The following is a 24,151-nucleotide window of genomic DNA, read 5'->3' as shown; positions in this document are numbered from 1 at the left end:
ATTTTATACACATATATTAATAATTTCCTTATCTGAAATACTTTTAGTTTTTCGTCCACCGCAGATAAGAATTGATCTCCAAACTGGACGCGGGGTTAACGCTTCAATGTTTTTTGATTGATAGATTAAAAAAAACTTAAATAATAATAAAACACTTACTCACTAGACTCGTTATTGTTCACTAGACACGTCAAAGTAATTAATAGTTTACGTTTGCTTTCACTAACAAAAGATTCAAAATATTCTCTGATGATTTAGAGAAAAAAGGAGGAGGAATTATTATTATTTTTTTTTTTTTTATTAAACGCGATTGAAAGAGAGCCGAGAAACAAAAAATTCACTCACTAAACGTCATTTACTTACACTTATTATTATTACTATTGCGGTTATTATTATTGTTATTTAAAATTTTCAAAATATTTTCACTGTTTTATTTGTTTAATTTATTAATTTTATTTAATAAGTAAGACCTTTTTATCTTAATGTGTTTATATTATTAAATTATTGGTTATTTTATGTATTTAGTATATTTGTACGTTCAGTTATTGACAAATACGGATGAAGCGTCGCGACACCACCATCGTTTCGTTTTTTCGCTCTCTCTCGCTCTTATTTGAAGCTGAGAACTGCGAAAGCGACAGTAGCGCCACTCAATCGTTGGCGGTATTTTTTGAATTTGTTTGGTGTTATCAGTGCCGGCTTTTTTTGTTTATATTTGTTGAAGCGAATAACTAAATTAAATATGACATTAAATTTAGCTGTCACTTGACAATTTTTTAAATTTTCTTTAACAAATAAATTATGGCAAAAAAAAAAATTATTAAAAAAATGGACTCGTAGAAATTTAATAAAATTATAAATGCAATTTTTTTAAAATAATTTTTTGGAACAAATTTTTGTGTTAAAGAGAATTAAAAAATTGTCAAATGACAGTTAAATTAAATAGAAATTAATGTAAGAGATAAGAGATATTTTTATTCAATAATAAACACTAATTTTATTTAATAATAAACAATAATTATTAAAAAACACTTTTTAGGGTTTTTTAACTTGTAAATAAATTAATTAACGAAGAAATTTTTGTTATAAAAAAAATGACATTTTTTTAAGATTCACATGTAAAATTTTTTTTTTTACTTTTTTTTATAATAATTTATTTATTAATTAAAATCTTAAAATTTGACAGATGTTTGTTAATTTCAGATTGATCATAAATTATCGGCTGCCCAATTTTAAGATTTTAAAAAATTTTTATTAAAAATAAATTTGTGCGCCAAATTGATAAAAAATTTGATTTATGAATAAAAAATACCTAAATATAAATATTTTTAAGAAAAAATATTTGGAATTAAGATCTACAACTTATAAGAAATGCAGTAATACTAAAAAAAATCAGATATAAAAATTTTACAGTTACTATGTTTTAAAATTGGGCAGCTGTAATTATAAATAAAATTATTAAAAACAAATTTTTATTAATACTTTCATAGTAATGATTTATTTTTTAAATAAATCCAAAAATTGGACAGGTTTTTTTTTAATTTAACAATCTTACATAAATATAATTCTTAATAATTTTATTTTAATAATACTGAAGTTAGTTGTCAGGTGTTTTAAAAATTTTAATAACAAATCTACAATGAAAAAATGCTTCTAATAATTTTCTTTTTAGTTGTAATTTAATTAATAAAAAAAATAAAACAATTTTTAGATGTCTGCTAACTCAGTGTCATTGATTTTATTTATTAAAAACTTTATTTATAAAATTGTAAAAAAAATAATGAATTTTTTTATAATACTAAAGTTGGCCGACATTTTAAATTTTTTGATTATTTTTCATTTATTAAATTAGAACTAAAAAATATTTTTAAAAAATTGCACTTATAGTTTTTCAAGTTTTTTACAAATGAAATTTTTTTTTTTATTTTTTTTAATAAAAAAAAATTATTAAAATTTTTTAAATGTCGGCTAACTTAATTTTCATAATTTTTTTAATTAATATAGATAAGCTGTACTAAACTTATCATTAGAAAATATTATTTTTTTCATTTTAAAATCAAAAATCAATATAAAATTTCCACAATGTTATTCTATTTTTTTTTTTTCAAAAACTTTCATTCATTTCAAATTAATAAATAAAAATTTCTAAATATTCACCGCTTCCAAAAAAGAATAACTAGTTGGGTTGCGGTCAACCAGTCAGATCGACAACATTCCGAATTATTAAAACTCTAGAAAATTTAAAATTCCGCTACATTCAAAGTTTATAAAATACATTAGCTTAAATAGAATACCAGCCGAAAAATAATTTTGTAAATTATAAAACATCGGGTTATCGAATATAAGTAAATATAAATCTTATATTTCTCAAAAATTAAAATTAATTTGATTTCGAAAAAGGTTCGTTCCGACGTATATTTATCCGAATAATGATTCGGCCGAAAATTACTCATCCAAAAAATTGGAAATTTTTCTTAGATGGTCCACCTTTACAAGCATGAAATTTGAGTGTTTTGTATACATGCTTGTAAATTAAAATAAAATTAATTTTAAAAAATTTCTAATCTAATTATTAAATTATTTACATTTTTCGGCTAAATGAGTGTTCGTCTGTTCATTCATTTTGGCGTACAAATTTTCGTTGTTATATTTTTTAATTTATTGAGACTTTGTGACTTTGAAAGATTCTATGAATATAGCTTTAGTTTTTTCTTTATTTAAGAAGGGTTTATATTTTTTCTCTCTCTCTCTCGCTCTCTATTGGACAAACGATAGTATCTCTGTCATACTTGTACAACTTATGGAAACTTAAAACGGATTTTATGCATAAATAAATGAAAATTTTCGAAAAAAGCGCTCCGCTCTTCGATGGATAATTTAATTATCTATCGAAGAGCGAAGCGTTTTTTTCAAAATTTTATCTTATTCATGAGCAAAACTCGTTTGAAAATCAACTATCAACCGCTCTTAAGACTATATTTTTCGGAATTTTAAAATTTGTAAAATTAATTATTTTAAATTCCATTTAATATTTACTTTCTAAGTTCTAGTATAATTGATTAATTCGGAATGTTATTAGTCTGACTAGTTGACTGCAACCCAATAACTAAATTCCTCTGATACCCACCGAGTAAAAAGACAATTTAAATCCCCAAGATGTCACCTAATGAACCTTCTTTCTAAATAAACACCAAAATCTCTAACTCACACTCCTAAATAAAATCCAGTTGTGACAATCCCCTCAAGCGAACTAAAACATGTATAATAAAGTTGTTGATAATGCCCATGTGGCTAAATAAAACCCAGTACATCTAAACTATTTTCATCTCGCCCTACTTTCTTCTTTTACATAAAAAAATCAAAAAATGGCATCAACTCGCCGGGAAAAACGAGTTGTACCCACCAAAAATACCTTAACAAAATCACCACTAATGTGGATAAAAAAAGGTGTATCATCACTGAACTTACCTTACCTGCTGTCATACCTGACAGACCCCCGAAAAATCGCTTTCGTCGCGGTGATCTTCGTGATCTTAGAAATAGTGCTGAACATAGTGGTGATCCACCATGTGCCATACACGGAGATCGACTGGCGCGCTTACATGCAGGAAGTGGAGGGTTTCCTGAACGGAACCTGGGACTACTCCAAATTAAAAGGAGACACCGGACCACTGGTCTACCCAGCAGGATTTGTCTACGCTTATTCCTTGCTCTACTACATAACTTCCCACGGCGAGGACATCAGACTAGCTCAGTACATCTTCGCGCTGCTCTACGTGGTGCTGCTGATCCAAGTGCTCAGGATTTACGCCAAGACCAAGAAAGTTCCTCCGTACGTGCTGATCTTAATCTTCTGCACTTCATACCGCGTGCACTCAATTTTTGTCCTCAGACTCTTCAACGATTCACTAGCCATGATATTTTTATTCGCCAGTCTGAACGCTTTCCTGGACGAACGCTGGTACTTGGGAAGTATTAACTTTAGTCTAGCTGTCTCAATAAAAATGAACATACTATTGTTTGCTCCTGCATTATTTATCGCTTATTTGTGTAATTTAGGAGTAATTAAGACAATTATTCACTTAACAATTTGTGCCAGCATCCAGCTGATCCTCGGACTGCCTTTTTTGGTGACCAATCCTTACGCTTATATCGTAGGCGCTTTTAATTTTGGAAGAGTCTTCGAGTACAAGTGGACGGTCAACTGGCGAATCATCCCCGAAGAAATTTTCCTCAAGTCTTCCTTCCATTTGGCGCTCTTGGGACTTCACCTAGCAGCTATTGTCTACTTCATTCCCACCTGGATGACTTACATGAAGTGCTATGCTAAATTAAAGGCCGTCGGACGGGAACTCAAGCCTCAGATGAAGAGCAATAATGCTGAGGTCAATATGTCCTCGGTTAGCCAGCTGTTTGTTTCGCCGCTTTTCATTGCTAACTTCTTGGGCATCGTCTTCAGTCGGTCGCTTCACTATCAGTTTTATTTGTGGTATTATCACACGCTGCCGTATATTGCTTGGTCGACTCACTATATGCCGGTTACCAGGATCGTTATTTTGGGACTCATTGAACTCTGTTGGAATGTTTATCCTAGCACTGTTTGGAGCTCAGCGACGTTACATGGGTGTCATTTAATGTTGCTTTATGGTTTGTATAGGAATAAAGTTAAGAATACTAAATTTGATTAAGTAATATTGGCAAAGTTGCAGTCACTACGTGACTGCAGATTTGTGGGATGATAAAAATTAAATTTTGGTTTATTAAATTGTGACTTTTGTTAAATTGCAATGTAATTTGTAAAATATAAGCTCATCCCGATGTTACACTCATCAAGAGCTTTCATTTGAGTACCCACATGCATTTTTGATATATTTTTCATTTATACGTATATATAATATATATATAAATATATGAAATATATGAAAAATTGATGTGGGTACTCAAATGAAAGGTCTCGATGAGTGTAACATCGGAATGAGCTTATATCTTTGAAAATGTCAGCAGTTGATAAGATACAAGGTCATTTCATAATTATTGATATTTTTTAAGATATAAGCTCATCTCGATCTTACACTCATCAAGAGTTTTCATTTGAGTACCCACATGTATTTTTGATATATTTTTCATTTATACGTATATATAAATATATGAAATATATGAAAAATTGATGTGGGTACTCAAATGAAAGGTCTCGATGAGTGTAACATCGGGATGAGCTTATATCGTTGTAAATGTCAATAGTTCAGGAGATACAAGGTAATTTTGTAATTATTGATATTTTTTAAGATATAAGCTCATCTCAATCTTACACTCATCAAGAGCTTTCATTTGAGTACCCACATGTATTTTTGATATATTTTTCATTTATACGTACATATAAATATATGAAATATATGAAAAATTGATGTGGGTACTCAAATGAAAGGTCTCGATGAGTGTAACATCGGGATGAGCTTATATCGTTGTAAATGTCAATAGTTCAGGAGATACAAGGTAATTTCTTAATTATTGATATTTTTTAAAATATAAGCTCATCTCAATCTTACACTCATCAAGAGCTTTCATTTGAGTACCCACATGCATTTTTGATATATTTTTCATATATACGTATATATAATATATATTAATATACAAAATATATGAATAATTGATGTGGGTACTCAAATGAAAGGACTCGATGAGTGTAACATCAGGATGAGCTTATATCTTTAAAAATGCCAATAGTTGACAAGATGACAAGATAAAAGGTAATGCAGCTCTTGATAATATAGATGATACTGTAATCTGACATTTGATAATTTTTATTTAAAATTAATTATAAAAAAAAAATATTCTTAAAAAATTTACACGCAATTTTATTTAATTTTTAAATGTGGAATTTTTTTATCAAAATTTTTATAAAAATCCAAAAAGTTGACAGATGTCTTTTATTTGCGGTATCATTAATTAATAAGTTTGATCGTTTTTCTTAAATTTATTTAATTAATTTATTAATGATACTTTAATTTAAAGACATCTGATAATTTTTATAATTTTTTTAACAATCAAATTATAGCAAAGAATAATTTATTTTAAAAAATGAAATTTTTGAAAAGTAATTTTCTAGATCTAGTTTATTTTTCAAGAAAAATTAAAAAATTGTCAAGTATCATATTTATTATCTTTTTTGTTTATTAATAAGTATCTGATGAATAGTTTCATCTATTTAAAATAATTTTTAGAATTAAAAAATTTTTTTTGATTGAATTTTAAGTTGATGAGATTAATCTAATGTTTGAAATAATCAACATTTGGATAAAATTATAAATCTTATAGAATAAAATAATGCAACCAAATATAAAAATGTCAATAATAGATAATAGTGTGTGTAAATTAAATAGAATGAATTGTTTTCTTGGAGTGTAATATTGAATTGTATAAAAATATTATTTTAATAGAATTTATATTAAAAAAATTTTATTAAAATGTTTTCCGTGTGCATAACTTGCTCAAGAGTGAATTATTATTATTAATGATTGTAATTTATAAAATGTATTTAAAAATATTAAATTTTATTAAATATTCATAAAATGTGTACTTATTTATTCTACTTTAGCAGATATTAATTACACGAGATTGTAAGTAAATTTAAATTTACTTACTTTTCATTTTTAAAATGCAATAATTACAGTGGTTTTTTCAACTTTTTTATTCTCTAATTTCAACTTCCCGCCATTTTTCACTAATAAAGAGTGGAGGGGGACCTGTCAGTTGAATTTAAAGACACTACTGTATTTATCACGCAAATAGAAATAACCTAGTTATTTATCAAACGTATTTACAACGTGATACCTCATAATAAATAAAAAAAAGGTTTATTTATTTACAAAAATTATTTTTAATTATAAATGTAAGTATAATCATAAAACTATTTAATTTCAACAAAAAAGCCGGTTAACCTCAAAAACATTTTTATCAAGAAAGTTATGGAAATTAATTTACCACATATTTAATAATTTTAAGAATTTCATAACAAATAAATTATGGGAAAAAATTGACATGTAAAAATAAAAAATGCAATTTTAAACAAATTTTTTTGTTAAATAGAATAAAAAAATTGTCCCGTGACTGCTAACTTTAATGTCATAGAAAGTTACAAAGCTAGTTTTAATAGACGAGTTACTTAAAAAAAAAAAAATAAAAAATTTAATGACACTGAATTCAACAGACATAATACTAAAGTTACTCGCAGTTTTTTATTTTTTTTCAATAATTAAATTGGAACAAAAAAATATTTTTTAAAAATTGCAATTACAGTTTTTTAAGTTTTTTACATTTGACAATTTTTTTTTATTTTTTGAAATGATTTTTTCAATAAAAAAGAATTCTAAAAATTTTTAGATGTCGGCTAATTTAATTTTCATTCAACAGACACCTAAAAGTTTTTAAAATTTTTATGACAATTAAATTATAATGAAAAAAATTCTACATGTAAAAATTAAAAAAAAATATATAAGTGCTAATTTTTGTGATATTAAAATTAGCAGGCATCTAAAAATTCTTGAAATTTTTATGACAAGTAAATTATTATAAAAAAAATATTTTTAAAAATTCACACTTGGAATTTTTCAAATTTTCTAATTTAATTTTTTTCACAAAAAAAATTCTAAAAATTTCATAAAAAAACATGAAAAATGCAATTTTTTCCAAATTCTTTTTTTAATAATTGTTTTCACTAAAAAAATCTAAAAATTTCCTGAAATTTGCTAATTTCACTATCTTAATCATAACAATTAATTTTATTTCCAGCTCCACCTCAAAGATGAACGAACTAACACTACCTCCATCTCCAAACTGGTACATGACCTCAATAATGTCCTGTTCAACCGACAACACAGTAGCTTGGGGCTCCAAGAACATGCTGATAATCTCCCAGCCTCCAAAGCTCAACCTCAAATCATTCGACTACTCAATAATAACCGACGCACATACCGACCGCGTGACCTCAGTGTCATTTTGCCCCGACTACTCTTCAAAGAAACGCCTATTACTCTCAGGAGGCGACGAGAGTATCATCAGAGTCTGGGACATCGAAACCCTGAGCGCAGTCCAGTCCCAGTCCTACTTAGACAGCAAGCAAAAAGTAACCGGAGTCGACTGGTCCCCAAGCGACCCTTCTCAAGTCTGCTCCGTGAGCGCCGACGGAACAATCCTCTCCTGGAACATCGGCTTCAACGCCTGCCAATTTATCACCCTAGGCAAAATGACCGCCACTTGCATAAAATACTGCCCCCATAAATCAAACAGCGTCGCAGTTGGCGCCAAAGCTGGCCTGGTTTACATAATAAACCTCCAAGGCTCCGGAACAATTACCTACAAGCTCCGCGGGCATGATACTGAAATCACAAGTCTCTCTTGGTGTCCTACAAGTGTTAACATATTTACCGAAAATAATCCCGAAGATTTTCTACTAGCTTCAGGGGCTAAAGACAAGTCAGTGTTCATTTGGCGAGCTGGTGGAGACGGTAGGTACGAATTTCAATTAACTCTTCCTTCCGCGCCCCAAGATTCAAACCAACATCGCTCAAAACTAAGCAGTGGTTACTTCACAGCTTTGTGTTGGCTAGAACCCAATTTATTACTCGCTAATTCTCCTTTTGGGGAGCTTTTAGCGGTAGATTTAAATTCAACCAAAAAATCCTGGCGCTTAATTCACGGCCACCACTATCGCGGTCTATTTTCTATCACCAGTGTCCCAATTATTGTCAACAATCTCCAAGAAAACTGGAGAACACCCCTTAGTCCACGAATTGTCTGGACCAGCGCTCAAGACCGCCAAGTAATTAGCAGTAGCTTAGAAAACAATCAATCTATAATCCAACAAAGCGTTCCAACTCAGGGTGGTTTTATTTACTGCCTATCCGCGTGTCCTCTAGAAACTTCATTAATAGCTTACGGATCCGGTGACATGGCTATAAGACTCTGGAATCTTACAGAACCTCATGATAATTTAATTACCGTAACTTGTATGTGGCAGAAAGTAATGGGTAGAGTAACGGCCCTAGCTTGGCATCCCACTGAAGAAAATCTTCTTGCTTTTGGGACTGCTGAAGGCCGCGTTGGCATGTTTGACACCAATAATCCCAATAAGTTGCCCACTATATTCCGACAATATCACCGCAGGACTGTTTATTCATTATCTTGGGCGCCAAAGCCCGGCTCTGATAAATACGGGCTCTATTCTTGCGCAGATAATGAGCTAGTTTATTTCAACCCTGAGAAAGTTAGCGAGGAACCTAAGAGTGTAGTCAAAAAAAACTGCACTGAGTTCGCTTGGAAGGCTGATTTAAGCTGCCTTGCAATTGGTTATGAAGATGGCTCTATTTCTTTTAGAGATCCTAAAGAGCTTAAAGCTTGTGGAAAGACAATTTTTTTACTGAAAAAAGCGGTTCAGTGTATTGTTTGGCATCCTGATAGTACTTTAACTGATCTAGAGTTCTCTGCTATGAGGAATTATATGGCTGTTTCTACTAGTACTAATAAAATTACTATTTTTGATATGACTATTATGGTTCAAGGCTTGAATAGTTCTAATGAAGATAAAGATGTGAATTATAAGGTTATGGGTACTTTGAACGGACACTCGGATCGTGTAATAAGTTTAGCATGGAATCCTCATATAAGCGGTCAGCTTGTAAGTGGAAGCTATGATTCTACTGCTCAGGTTTGGAATGTTGAAACTCAAGAAATAATTGCTACTTTTACGGGACATAGAGGGCCTGTTTATTCTTGTCTTTGGAGCCCGGTTGATCCTGATTTTATTATAACAGGTTCTGTGGACTTTAGTTTAAGAGTTTGGAAGGTTTCGAACCAAAAAATTGTCTTGCCAATTGTTACTGAGGTTAAAAAGAGCAAAAGTAAAAGCAAGAAGTCAAAAAATAATAAAATAGTCATTGAAAAAAAAGAAAATGATATTGTTAATATTGAAAATGGATCTGAGGAGAGTCTTGTGTTAGAAATTGAAAAACTCTCTGTTAAATCGGAGATTAAGGTGAGGGATAAGAAAACTAAGAAGACTTTTTTACCCGTTTATCGTAAGACGATGAATAATAAAGAAGTTGCTTTGGAAAATTGTCTTAAAATAGCGGAAAAACTTAAAAATTCAGAGACTAAATCTTGTGATATTAATGATGAGATACTTTCAGTTTTTGGAACTGAAGAAGAAATAATGTCGATAATTAAAAATGAACTAATAACATTTACTAGCCAAGGGCAACACACAATGGCAACAGAATTGAGTTTATGGACTGGAGATTTGAAAGAGCAGTTACAAACTGCAGCTAAAGAAAGAAGGCTGAATGATTTTATGGTATCTTTGTCTCCAATGGTGTCTATGAATACTTGGAAAGAAATGTGTGAAGCTTACGCAACTCAATTGCAATTAGAATCAAATGTAACAAAAGCAGTGGCTTATTTTTTGATCATCCACAAAATTTACCGAGCAATTGAAGTGTTTATGGAGGCGAAGATGTATAGAGAAGCTTACATTCTAGCTCGCTGTAAATTAGACAGCAAAGATAAGAAAGTAAAAGAAGTTCTTGAAGCTTGGGAGGGTCAGGCTGCCAAATCTGGGATTTATGAAGACGCAGCGCAGTGTTCTATTGCTCTAGGAGACTTAGTTAGAGCTGCTCAATTCCTCGCTAAGAGAAAGGATGTTTTGAATTTAAAAACAGCTGCTAAAATAGCGCTTCTTGCGGAAGATTCCGCGCTAGCTAAATCTTTAGCTGACCAAGCTGTGGTTGAATATCTGCTAAAGTCTAATTATTTGTTGGCTAGAGATTTAATTGGAGAGTTTCCAGCGGTTGAGTATCGGTTGGTTCATTTAGTAGCTTTGGAGGAAATTAATAAAGGGTTAAATATGATTGACGACGCGTTTGTTCGCTCATGGATTGAAGGAGAGACTCAGTATGATTTGTTAAGTGTTTTAAAGGAGAGTAGTAAAGATTTTAATTGTCTAGAAGCGTATGATAAGCTTGTAAATATTACTTACCCAGATTTTCTGCAAGATGATCCTAATTTTTGGTTGTCTGCTAGCCATAACTTCGCTCTTGCTGCTGCTAGTAGTGAGGAACATCAGCTTCATCACATTGTAAAGACTCTCGGGATGATTGCTCAGTATGAAATACTGAAATCTAAAAATGAACTGGGTGTTAGTTACTTGTTAAGGTTGTTGGTTTTATTACCCTTGAATATAGGCTTTAATAATGATAATGATAATGATAAACCTATTTACAAAAGCTATCGAGCTTACTTGTGTTTTGCGCTTACTTCTTGGGTATTGGAAAGAATTAATTCTGATGAATTGAATGTTGATAAAATTATATGTGTTATTAAAAAGTGCTTGGAAGATGTTCTGGATAAGGAGGTGGTCAAATTCTGGACAGTAACTGCAGAAATTACGAAATTAGAAAAGTTACTTACGGCTGCCATTGGAAGAAAAGATGAAGCTGAGGAAGTTGAGCTTGTGGAGAAGTTGAATAATATTCGGAGTGAGAGAAAGAAGTTTGTTGAAGAAAGGAGATGTGTTCCTAATCCAGTTGTCTTTTATAGCAAGGTTAATGAGTTGGCAAGTCTTCTAGAGGATTCTGAGTTTAAAAATACTGTTACTGCACTCTGGAGCAAAGCGATGGCTTAATTGTTTTTGTAATGATTTATAAAAATAAGGAATTTTTTTTTATACTTTTTTTTTTGTTACAGTTGACTTAATAATGTAAATAAAATAATTATTAAAACAATCCCATTTATGGTTTTTGAATATGGGAAATTTTTTTGTAATAATTTTTTCAATAAAAAACAATGACACTGAAGTTGAGAGATATTAAAAATTTTTTTATAGCTTTATGGCAATTAAATTATTATAAAAAAAATTTAATTAAAAAATTCTGCATGTGAAAATTAATAAAAATTACAAGTGAAAATTTTTAGATGCGGTTTTTTATTATAAGGTAAAAGACCCAATTATTGACACTTGCAATTTTATTTTAATTAAAAAAAAAAACAAATCAACTACGACATTAAAAGCTAGCTGTCACTTGACCAATTTTTAATTTTATTTAAAAATTAAATTAATTCTAAAAAATTATTTGAAAAAAATTGCATTTTTAATTTTTTTTAATTTCTAAATGTCTATTTTTTTTCCTATTTTTTTGCGGCAGTTACACATCTTTACTCCAAATTACTCAACTCTGCGACATACTGTACTCAATAAAAATAATCGAAAAACTTAAAAAAAAAGACAACTTTACTCAATTTATTCATTACTCTATGGTAACTTTATTCAACGCTGTTTACTCAGTTCCAACTGTATTTCATGAAATCTTTATTCAATGGTATTTTATAAGTGATGGCGCACTTTTAAACATCTCTATTCAATTATTTTTTGTTTAATAATATATTTACTTTAAGTAAGTTAAAAAAAAAAACTTTACTTAATAATTTTATGCTTAAAAAATAAAATTCTATTGTTTTACAAACTTTATTCAATGTCAACTTTACTCAATTACATGTAATTTATAAATCTATATATAGTGAAAAAAATTTTTTTTAATTTAGTAAATTATTTTATTGGAGTACAGATTGTACAGAGCTGAGAAATTTTGAGTACAGTTTTGTTTTTGCCAAATAAAATATTATTAAATAAAAAAATATTGAATAGAGATTTTTAAAAATGCGCTATCACTTATAAAATACTATTGAGTAAAGATTTCATGGAATACAGTTGGAACTGAGTAAACTTAGAGTTGAGTAAAGTTAGCATTGAGTAGTGAATGAATATTGAATAAAGTTTTTTTTTTTTTGAAAGTTATTTAATTTTTTATGTTGAGTACAGTACGTCGCCGAGTTGAGTAATTTGGAGTAAAGATGTGTAACTGCCTTTTTTTGCTATCATTTATTTGTTAACAAAAATTTTAAAAATTATTAAATATCTGCTAAATTAATTTTTATAAATTAAGGTAAAAGCCCCAATTATTGACGGGGGTCTAAATATTGACACCCTAAATTATCTTTAAATATATTAAATTATCTGTAATAAGAATAACGATCAAATAAATTTTTATTAAATTCTAATTAATTAAAAAATTGAAAAAAATCATTTTCAGTTCAAAATATTAAATATTAATTATTAAAAAAAAATAAAGTTCGCACCAGTTCATCAAATCAGCTTACGAGCGTCTATTTTTTTAACAAATTTGGTTAGAAAAGCATTTTTTTTAACTGCCGAGTTTAAATTAATTTTTTCATGTAATTATATGATCTATTTTTTTTTTTAATTAACAGTGCATGAAATATTTATAAAATTAAATAATCGAAATTAATTGTATGCTTTATAATATTTAAATAATGGGAGTCAATAACTAATTCATAATTTTTATGGTGAATCCCATATTGACAGCCAGTCAACAGCGCTATGACGCCTTTTTTTTAAGTACTAGAATTTGAATTTGCGCGCGCGAGCGCGCGCCTGACTATAGCATTTGCATATATTTTCATGCTTATGATATATTCGACCAATCACGTTACGAATAGTTTGATGCCACATACATTTCATCTCAATTTTATATTAGGACTAGAATTTGAATTTGCGCGCGCAAGCGCGCGCCTGACTGTAGCATTTGCATATATTTTCATGCTTATGATATATTCGACCAATCACGTTACGAATAGTTTGATGCCACATACATTTCATCTTAATTTTATATTAGGATTCATCTTAATTTTATATTAGGATAAAACATACATTTCATCTCAATTTTATATTAGGACTAGAATTCAAATTTGTGCGCGCAAGCGCGCCTGACTATAGAGTTTGCATATATTTTCATGCATATGATATATTCGACCAATCACATCACGAATAGTTTGGATTCACATACATTTCATCTCAATTTTATATTAGGATAAAATACGTTACGCGATTATATACAAGGCTTTAAACTGTCAAATAACTCGGTGTGTTTTGGTGTTAAATAAGTTTTAAAATAAGTTTTTGAATAAATTGTTATATTTTTAATAATTAATCATTCATGGAAATTATTATTAATTAACTTTAATAATATTGATTACTTTATATCAAGTTTTGATAAATAAAAATATGGGACGGCCTCTTTTACCCAGATTCCGATTACACAGATGGCGCTATTACCCAGATCCCTTTGACACATGTCCCGATTACGCAGATTGTGATTAAACAGATTTTCTATTACACAGATTACTTATTACTCAGATAACCGATTACACAGAAAATCTTTAACGCAGATCCCGATATAAGTGAACATATGTAAAAATTAAAATAGGACCAAATATAAAAACGAATCAGGGTAAATTTTTTCGATTTGAAAATCCCTCGTATAATAATTTTGGATCGATTTATGTATTATTTTGAGCTCTCCGAGCTTGGAGAGATAGCTTTTCTATGCTTCTTCGAGCTCAAAAGTCTAAAAATTATACTATCTCATCAAAAACGATCCGAAAAGAAATGTTATGTGAACTTATGCAAAATTATGTAAAGTTATGTGAAGTTATGTGGAAAAAACACTTGAATGAATCGACTGAAATTATGTGAAATTATGTGAAATTATGTGAAGTTATGTGCAGAATACACTTTTCGGTTTTCTTTCGTTCATGATATCTCTTAAACGAACTGGCTGAAATTATGTGAAATTATGTGCAGGAAACACTTTTCGGTTTTCTTTCGTTCATGATTTCTCTTGAACTAATCAACTGAAATTATGTGAAATTATGTGAAATTATGTGAAGTTATGTGCAGAAAACACTTTTCGGTTTTCTTTCGTTTATGATATCTCTTGAACGAATTGACTGCACTGATAGAAGGATTTATTTGTATTAAATAATATTTGTTAATAGCTAACAAATCATTTATTAGAGACCATTTTTTAATGTTAAATAAATATTTCTTAGTATTCAAAATGATTTGTTTGTATTCAATAAATCTGATATTCATTTATTAAGTATTAATAAATCTTTTTAAATACTAAGAAATATTTGTTAAGGCCTAACAAATGATTTGTTAAATATTAACAAATCTTTTTAACTATAAACAAATCTATTAGTGTGAAGTTATGTGAAATTAAATTCTATGTCAAAAGTATAGAAAGACTATCTCTTTGAGCTTGGAGAGCTCAAAATAAGACATAAGTTGTTTTTTTGAGCTCGAAGAGCGCAATTATTAGTGCAATTTTAAGCGCCTAGGTATGTAAGTGGCGGGAAGTTGCAGGGATGGCCTTCAGGGTCAACCGTTTGTCTAATTTTTTTTTTCATGGAATGGTAATTTATTATGTCTTCTCTAATTATCGATCCATAAATTAGTCAATAAACAACATTGATTCTTAAATGATTAATTTATGCAAACGCGTCAAATGGTTCGATTCATCCCCGCTTGGGGGTAATTGAACTAATTATATTTAAACTTCAAACCCGAATTTTTAATATAAATAATAAATATGTTTACTTACCTATATAGCTCTAATCTTTAACCTGTAATTTTGTTGATTCATTATATCAAGTATCTAATAAAAAATTCAACCAACGCGGGATTTTACACATATACACTGTAGATACTTCAATAAAGCGCTCCGTGCACACCTTTAACCTTAAATTCAACCAATAGCTAGATTACATGCTCATCCGGCATGTTTTGATGGCGGCAATTTAAAAATTTCAGGCACTTTTAGTGCTTGGCTTTATTATGGCATTTATCATTTAAAAATTTAAATTATCTGCGTCATCGGGATCTGCGTTAAAGATTTTCTGTGTAATCGGTTATCTGAGTAATAAGTAATCTGTGTAATAAAAAATCTGTTTAATCACAATCTGCGTAATCGGGATATGTGTCAAAGGGATCTGGGTAATAGCGCCTTCTGTGTAATCGGAATCTGGGTAAAAGAGGCCGTCCCAAAAATATAACCAAATGGTTCGATGCATGCGCAGTAGGGACGTCAATAATTGGGGTTACGGTACGTCAATATTTAGATCAATCAGTTTTTTAACCCGTCAATAATTGGTGTATCCAGATCATCTATTTAATAGTTTAAAATTAATTAGTAAATATCACTGATTATCATTTTAAAAATAGTATATTACACACCTAGGGAAGTAAAGTAAGAAATGTCTCAGATCACATGTAATTGTTGGCCGAGGCGAAGCCGAGGTCAACAAACATGTGATCTGAGGCTTTCTTATTTACTTCCCGAGGAGTGTAATATACTATTTCTGCCCTCCAGGCGGAAAGTGGCAACTTTCGGCCCGCTGCGCTAAACGAAATTGCCGCTTTCCGCCTCTGTCGGACTGAAAAATAGTATACACTCCACGGGAGAAAATAATAAATATCTCAGATCACATGTTTGTCGACCTCGGCTTCGCCTCGGCCGACATATATGTGTTCTGAGACATTTTCATTTTCTTGCCACAGGTGTGTAATATACTATTGTCTGACGAAGGCGGAAAGCGGCAACTTAGTGTAGCGCAGCGGGACGAAAGTTGCCACTTTCCGCCCGGAGGGCAAAAAAAGAAATTGATTAGTTAAAACAATACTTATGACATTACCATAAACAAAATTCAACGATATTTATATTTTATTGCTTAAAAAAAATCAAATCATAACTTTGTCTCTTATAGCGTCAATAATTGGGGCTTTTACTTAACTCTAATAATAAATTAATAAATATAATTTTTGAATTAAAAATTTCAAGATAATTGTTTTTTTTGAGAACATTTTATCTTTTTAATTAGAGTAAAATTGCAAATGTCAAACAACTAGTCCAGTGTCTAATTTTTAAAATTGACAGCTGACAGCTAACTTCAGTATCATAAAAAACATAAAAATTTTCAGACTGTTAATTTAATTTTTCTAAAAAAATTTACTTGTAAAAATAAAAAATTGAACTTTTTTTTTAAATAGTTTTTTGAAGAAAATTTGTTTGTTAAATAAAATTATTAAATTGTCAAGTGACAGCTGACTTTAACCTCTTGAATATGTTTGTAATAATTTAAAAATTTTAAATTCAGGCTTGCGCGCTGAAAAGTAACGTCAGAATTTCTAGAACTTCTCATCCGTTAGCTGTAAAAACATAACCTAAAAAAGTTTACAAGTGTTATTATTTAAAAAAATAGTTTATCTAGTTAAAAATTAAATATTTAAAAAATTCTTGTTGTATTAATAATTTAATTAAATTGTTTTTTAGTACAATTAGAGAAAATTTACTGTTTTTTCATGAGTAGTAAAATTTTAATTCAACAATTAAATCTGTTTCCCATGCTTTTGATAGATTTATTCGAATTATAAGAAAAATAATTATTATTAATTGTTGAAATGAGCAGTACAGGTAAGCACAGTAGTAATCTTTTTAACAAAATTGGGTAATACATTATGTATTATATTTAATAGTAAAAAAAAAAATTAATTTAAGGTAATTCATTCCAATCAAAAACTCCGTCTGCGAACTATTTAGCGGAAAAAGATAAAGTATATTACAAAAGTCAATTTGTTGGTATTGATAATGACCCAGGAGAGTCTGAATGTTTGTTCTGTGATTTATCTTTTATTTTGCCAACAAATGAAAAAGATTATTTATCCCATTTATTTGAAAAACACCGGTTAGTAATAGGCGATGTTAAAAAAATTGCTAGTCTAAGAAGGTAAGTTAAAAAAATTTTTTTAAAATTCCAAATGTAAAAAAATAATAAGTGAAATTTATTAAAATATTTTTTTATTTGTAATTTAATTAATAAAAAAAATTGTTAGACGTCTGCTAATCTTACAATAAGTCAATTTTTAATATAGTGTGGGGATTTTTTATATAGTGTGGGGGTGTTGTAGGAGTCTTACAAAAAATCGCCAGCTTCAAAGGGACCTCGGAAGGATTTTTTCTGAATTTTTTTTTTTTTAAGTCGAAAACTTTGGGGTGGCTGGAGGGGTAGTTCCGGGGTAGCTAACGGCCTGGTGATTTTTACACGCTTTATATTAGCTTCACTTGTATGTCAGTTTGTCAGTATGTCAGTAACTCTCCGTGGGTAATCTGCGCGCCTGCGGCCTTCCTTGGTTCTGGTAGCCGTTTCTCAGGCTCGCTCTCCGAAATCGAACTCTGATTCCCCGTATTTATAATATTTATAAATAATTATTTTTTATTAGCTTCACTTGTATGTCAGTATGTCAGTATGTCAGTATGTAACTCTCCGTGGGTAATTTGCGCGCCTGAATATTTTTGATAATCAACAAATAATAGTTTAAAAACTAAAAATCACGCATTTATAAATAAACCAAACTAAAAGTAAAAATAAATAATAGTTTAAAAAACTAAAAACACGCTTTTATAGAAAACCAAACTAAAAATAGAAAATAAATTAAAATTAAGAATAGTGTTAAAAATTTCAATAAATATAAATTAATAATAGTGTAAATAAAAAAATGTATTTTATTTTAAAAAGCGTGGGGTGCTTTTTAAGATATTATCAAAATGATAATCACTCTACTCATATCTGTCAATAAAATATTTATAACTATTGACACAATGCACCTCACGCTTTTTAAAATAAAATACATTTTTTTTCTTTACACTATTATTAATTTATATTTATTGAAATTTTTAACACTATTCTTAATTTTAATTTATTTTCTATTTTTTAGTTTGGTTTTCTATAAAAAGCGTGTTTTTAGTTTTTTTAAACTATTATTTATTTATATTGTGTGAGGGTGTTGTAGGAGTCTTACAAAAAATCGCCAGCTTCAAAGGGCCCTCGGAAGGATTTCTTAAAAATTTTTTTTTTATGCTATAAGTGTTTGGGGTGGCTGAAGGGGTAGTTCCGGGGCAGCTAACGGCTTGATGATTTTTTATATAGTGTGGGGGTGTTGTAGGAGTCTTACAAAAAATCGCCAGCTTCAAAGGGCCCTCGGAAGGATTTTTTCTGAATTTCTTTTTAATGTCATAAGTGTTTGGGGTAGCTGGAGGGGTAGTTTTTGTGTTTTGAGGAGCCAATATATCATTTATAGGGCTCACTGTCTCTTCTTGAAACTGAAAAACCATTTTCAGTTTCAGGAGTAAAAAAATTTTTTTTTTTATTTTCGTTCATAAAAAAACGTTCGGAACTTCAGGTAGATATTTTTAATTTTTTTTTTGTAGCTATGCACATTATTGGAAAGCGAGATGCAAAAATGAATCATTAATAAATTTTTGTACAACAATGTTGATGGATTGTACACCTGATGGCAAACCAAGTAAAGGCGAAATTTATTATTTATTATCTGACTGCATTGCTGAAGATAAAACACTTCGTGATGAAATCCAAAGTGCTAAACTGGTAATTTTTATTTTATTTTTTTTTTTTTTTTCAATTAAAATAAAAGTTGCAGTACACTGAGAAAAAAAAATACTTTTACTCAATTAACAATTTCTTGATTGAAGAAACTCGCTGACAATCAAATATTCTATTATTATTAATTATTAATTTCTAAAGATTAGCTTTATTTAAATTAAATAAAAATTATTTCAATCAATTTAACAATTTTTTGAGCTAAGAATATATATTCTTGAAAATTTTCTTAATAAAAGTATTTTTTTTTCTCAGTGTAGCTGCTCATGTATCAGTACTTTGCTCATTCCATGTATTTGTATATCTATATTTGTGAATAGTACATCACTAGATGTACTGGGGCTCTTACCTTAATAATAATCATAATTTCTATGGATTAAATTATTTGTTTTGTTTAAGGAATGGGTATTAAATCAACAGACTTATGAAAGAACAGATACTAATTTCAAGCGAGGTTGTATAATTTGTAAACAAGAATTTTCGGGTCTGAGAATTACTTATTTAACTCATTTAAAAGAAAAACACCATATTCAGTTTGGTAAATACCATAATTTAGTATTTGTTGATAAATTACTTGATAAAATTCAGTATAATTTTGATAAGTAAGTATTTTATTTACTTAAATTCTTTAAAAAATATTTACTTAATATTAATATTTTTTTTTTACTAGTTTCATTTGTATTTATTGTGAAAAAGTGTTCAAAGATAGGAATGTTTTAAAAGAACATATGCGTAAAAAATTACATAAGTGCATTAATCCAAGAAATAAATCGTATGATGAATTTTATATTACAAATTATGTTAAGTTAAGGGATCCATTGTGCCATAAAGAGGTATAATTATTTATTTATTAATCAACATACGCCTATCGGTAATAATCATCAATAGAAATTATTTAAAATAAAATAAAGGTTTATACAGTAAGTCAGGAATATAATAATCAATAATGTATAATAAAGAATAATAACAATAACAGAGAGATGCCTAAAATAGTTATCTAAGAGATACTAGTAGAGATGCTAGTACGTTGGCGTTGATATTGATGATTATAACAAACAATTAATTTGATATTTATTATCCCTAAGTAACTAATTTTTTTTATTAAAGGATAATGAATTCGATGATGAATATGATGCAATAGTGTTCAGTGACAATGAAGACGAAGAAAATCTTTGGTCTGATTGGACTGCTGAAAACAATCCTATTACTTGTTTATTCTGTACTGTAAAAATACCTGAGCTTTCAACTATGCTCGATCATATGAAAGATGAGCATGATTTTGATTTTAATAAATTAACAGAGAATTTAAATTTTTATGAAAAAGTAAGTAATAGTTTTTAAAATAATAGTTTTGAAAATTTATTCATATCGAAAAATTTTTATTTTATTTTATTTAACGCCAAGCGGCAATATACATAAGAAAATAAAATATAATCGGGCACATCGACTCTCCAGAGATTCTAGAGAAAGTAGGAATCATCTGTCCTAAGTCAAACTTAAGAGCAAATCGATTGATAGAGACAATTAAAACTACCAAAAATTATATATATATATAATAGCCCGAGAAATAGGATCGCTAATCTAATCAATGATAATTGCTCGCACCTTGAATTATTTGACACTTCAATCACATCGTTTGTATCATCGGTTAAAAGACTGCTTCTAACCAATAACCACTAGCATCTCAAAAAGTGCAATTTCATTTCATCTTGTAATAACTACTCTTAGAGATATTTTTATATAATACTAATAATTTAAACTTATAAATTAAATGAAATTGATTTAATTCAATTTCATTTAAATTTAATTCTATTGAAATGTTATATTATTATTATTATTATGCTTTACTTGTACACCTCTCGGTTTTTACAAGGCTGATTCCTCTTTTTCTCCTAGCTCTACGCTTTTTCTATTTCTCATATTGGACCTCAGCAAGTCCCACCCGACACTTCATTTCTACTTTTAATTTTTGCGGCTGTGGACCGACTTGTGCTTTCTGTACCGTATTCACCCTGAACCTCACCTTCTCAGGCTGTTGGAACAAAATCATGGGGAAACCACAGAGAAAACCCATGATAGTACAGTCGGAGCTGGGCTAAGTCTACAGTGATTGATAAGAAACTCTTCTTTATCGACCACTGGAGCATTAGGCCCCTCTCCTCCTAGTGTGCAGAGATCCCTCGCGCTAGCCAACGTTGACTAGAGTGGTCACCCATTCAAGTTGTTGCTTTAAAGCGGTTTATAGTTGATTTTCAAACGTGTTTTTCTCATGTATGTGATAAAATTTCGAAAAAAAACGCTTCGCTCTTCGATAGATAATTAAATTATCTATCGAAGAGCGAAGCGCTTTTTTGGAAAATTTTCATTTATTTATGCATAAAATGCGTTTTAAGATTCCATTTGTTGTACAAGTATGATAGAGATACTTTCGTTTGTCCAATAGAGGACGAGAGAGAGAAAAAATGTAAACCCTTCTTAAAATGTGTGATCGCCCAAAGTCAGACTACGCGTGCCGCCCGGCTATCTCTGCCACTTCCAGAGGCTGGCAACGTAACGTAACGCACATATTTTTAATTATAATCACTGAAAAATATTGATGCGTGCTGGGATCGAACCCGGGTCTCACTCTTTCGAAAAGCGAGCACCGAGCCGACCAGGCCATAGCCAGCCTTATTCTATTGAAATGTTAATACTCTTTTTACTTTATTTTTATTTTTAACTTCCCGCTAAGAAAATCGAAGATTTTCAAAATTCAGGAAGTTATTGGTTTCACCCCGTTTTGCGAAAATTGAGTTTTCATCAGATCTCGACGTTTTAAGGCCACAGGAAGCTTGTGTATGTGTGTATGTATGTAAACTTCTTATAACTTTCGAACGGCTTGACCGATTGAATCGAAATAGGTGGCGATCCAAAGAGTATCATTGCCATTAAATTTCGTGAAAATTTGAATCAATTCGGTTTGCTAGATTTTAAGAAATCTCAAAAATAAAATTTTCAAAAAATCGTTTTTTTTTGGAATAACTTCTAAACGGTTGCACTGATCAATTCCAAAAACTATTCCGCTCTTGAGTTTTAAAAACCACGTCGACTGCCACTAGTCCTGTCAAAATCGGTTGATTCGTTCGAGAGTTATCGAAAACGAAAAATTTCAAAAAAAGTGTTTTTCTGGAATTACTTCGAAATTCCTCGTTCGATCGATTTAAACTTAAAAATCCGTTATGAGGTTTTAAAAACTGCGTGGAATGCTACCAACCGCGTAGAAATCGGTTCATTCATTCAAAAGTTATTGCGGTTTGAAAATTCAAAAAATAGTGTTTTATCAAACTTCTATCAGACTTTTGAGCTCGAAGAGCTCAAATGCATAAAAAAGCTATCTATTTGAGCTCGGAGAACTCAAAATAACACAGAAATTGTACTTTTGAGCTCGAAGAGCTCAAAAACAAAATAAGTGAAATGTTGAGCGTTTAGGTATGGAGTTAGCGGGAAGTTGCAGGGATGGCCTTTAGGGTCAACCGTTTTCCTAATTTTTATTTTCTTTTTTCACCCGTAACCAAATTTAATTGATGTAAATCTAATGTATAAAGCCGACTGGCGTATGAATGAATAAATAAATAAATATTAAAACTTTATAAAGCTTTGGAAAAATAATAAAATTAACAAAATATTTTTGAATTTAATAAATACGACAAATATATAATATTATTGTATATTTGTCATGTTTATTAAATTCAAAAATATTTTGTTAATTGTTATATTATTTTTCCAGAGCTTGATAAAGTCTTAAGAATAAAGACAAAACGTTGCAAATCAATAATTGTTTAAATTGATTAACATTATTTTTTCCAATTACCCGTGATCTTGATCAAATTAATTTTTATTAACTGGAAGTGAACCGTATCAAAAAAAATAAATATTAAATTTATTAAATAAATTTAATCAAGTGATGATAAAAGGAGCAGATGAAAATAAAAAATTCTAAGATATAATTGCAAGTACTAGGTGGGGAAATAGCAGAATTAAAAGAAAAAAAAATATTGTACTAATCTATTGTATTTATTTTTAAAAAATTATTGTATTAACTTCATCACTACCACAAAGAACCTTCTGCTCACTTACCATTAAATAAACAATTTTAATTAATTTAAGATCATTAATCAATTTTAATATATTTAATATATATTGCCGATTGTCGTTAGTATAAATAAATAAGTAAATTAGTGTTTTAATGAGATCAGAAGATATTTAATTTATCTAAATTTATTTTCCAGATAAAATTAGTCAATTATTTTAGAAAACAAGTACATGAAAAAAAATGTGTTTTCTGTGACCAACAATCAGATGATTGTCTTCAGCACATGAAAAATCAAGATCACTTTAAAATTCCTCCGGCAAGAATTTGGAACTTGGCAAAGTAAATTTATTTTTTTTTTTTGTTATTTATTATTATACCTTTTTTTTTAATATATAAAAAAATTTATTTATTTATTTATTTTAGATACTATTCTCCAATGTGTAAAGAAGATCCATTTTTATATCACTTAGATACTGGTAGCGATGATGAATGTGATGAAAGTAACATTGATAAGCTGTCAGATGATATGTAAGTTTTTTTTTTTTATTAAATACAAATATTTAAATTAAAAAAAAAATTCTAACTTAAGATAATTTTTTTTTTCAGAAAAAATTTATGAAAATTATGTGAAAAATTCTTAATAAATTTTTTTTAATAAAAAAAATTGTCTTTTGTTTTAATTATGTATATAAAATTTTATTATATAATTGAAAT

General features: G+C 29.1%; 4 protein-coding genes across 5 annotated transcripts in view; 3 read left to right on the top strand and 1 right to left on the bottom strand.

Moving 5' to 3' along the window:
- The window catches only part of LOC123259472 (serine/threonine-protein kinase tricornered), an 89,976-nt gene extending 89,673 nt beyond the window's left edge, over positions 1–303 (bottom strand). Inside the window, exon 1 of the mRNA XM_044720009.1 lies at positions 160–303. The gene's annotated coding sequence lies outside the window, so the exon portion shown is untranslated. The remainder of the gene's footprint in view (positions 1–159) is intronic.
- Positions 304–3,187: 2,884 nt separating this feature from the next.
- LOC123259474 (lethal(2)neighbour of Tid protein) lies at positions 3,188–4,778 on the top strand. The gene has a single exon (XM_044720015.1). The coding sequence runs from the start codon at positions 3,366–3,368 to the stop codon at positions 4,686–4,688; it is 1,323 nt and encodes a 440-aa protein (XP_044575950.1). The 5' UTR covers positions 3,188–3,365; the 3' UTR covers positions 4,689–4,778.
- A 1,929-nt stretch (positions 4,779–6,707) lies between these two features.
- LOC123259468 (gem-associated protein 5) lies at positions 6,708–11,846 on the top strand. Its single transcript, XM_044720004.1, has 2 exons — positions 6,708–6,889; positions 7,789–11,846. Exon 2 carries the CDS (start codon positions 7,802–7,804, stop codon positions 11,672–11,674), a length of 3,873 nt encoding a protein of 1,290 aa, XP_044575939.1. The 5' UTR covers positions 6,708–6,889; positions 7,789–7,801; the 3' UTR covers positions 11,675–11,846.
- A 5,384-nt stretch (positions 11,847–17,230) lies between these two features.
- On the top strand, positions 17,231–24,094 carry LOC123259330 (zinc finger protein 277). Of its 2 annotated transcripts, none has more exons than XM_044719704.1 (9): positions 17,231–17,381; positions 17,466–17,694; positions 19,176–19,353; positions 19,765–19,967; positions 20,036–20,198; positions 20,473–20,688; positions 23,634–23,776; positions 23,861–23,965; positions 24,044–24,094. In XM_044719704.1, exons 1-9 carry the CDS (start codon positions 17,369–17,371, stop codon positions 24,054–24,056), a joined length of 1,263 nt encoding a protein of 420 aa, XP_044575639.1. In that variant the 5' UTR covers positions 17,231–17,368; the 3' UTR covers positions 24,057–24,094. The 2 variants fall into 2 exon arrangements, with proteins under 2 accessions (XP_044575639.1, XP_044575640.1); XM_044719705.1 differs by having other exon boundaries at positions 17,232–17,381; positions 20,036–20,199; positions 20,477–20,688.
- Positions 24,095–24,151: the final 57 nt, after the last annotated feature.

Source organism: Cotesia glomerata, linkage group LG2 (genome assembly GCF_020080835.1).
Source record: "Cotesia glomerata isolate CgM1 linkage group LG2, MPM_Cglom_v2.3, whole genome shotgun sequence".
In the NCBI taxonomy this organism is placed as follows: domain Eukaryota; kingdom Metazoa; phylum Arthropoda; class Insecta; order Hymenoptera; family Braconidae; genus Cotesia; species Cotesia glomerata.
Note: the sequence above shows the minus strand (reverse complement) of the source record. Positions and strands in the feature narration are given on the sequence as shown.

Excerpts from the sequence above, each read along its gene's own strand:
- LOC123259474 (XM_044720015.1), top strand. The coding sequence starts at position 3,366 with ATGGCATCAACTCGCCGGGAAAAACGAGTTGTACCCACCAAAAATACC.
- LOC123259468 (XM_044720004.1), top strand. The coding sequence starts at position 7,802 with ATGAACGAACTAACACTACCTCCATCTCCAAACTGGTACATGACCTCA.
- LOC123259330 (XM_044719704.1), top strand. Across the intron at positions 17,695-19,175 it reads AAAATTGCTAGTCTAAGAAG|CTATGCACATTATTGGAAAG; the intron begins GTAAGTTAAAAA and ends TTTTTTTTGTAG. Across the intron at positions 20,199-20,472 it reads ATCCATTGTGCCATAAAGAG|GATAATGAATTCGATGATGA; the intron begins GTATAATTATTT and ends TTTTTATTAAAG.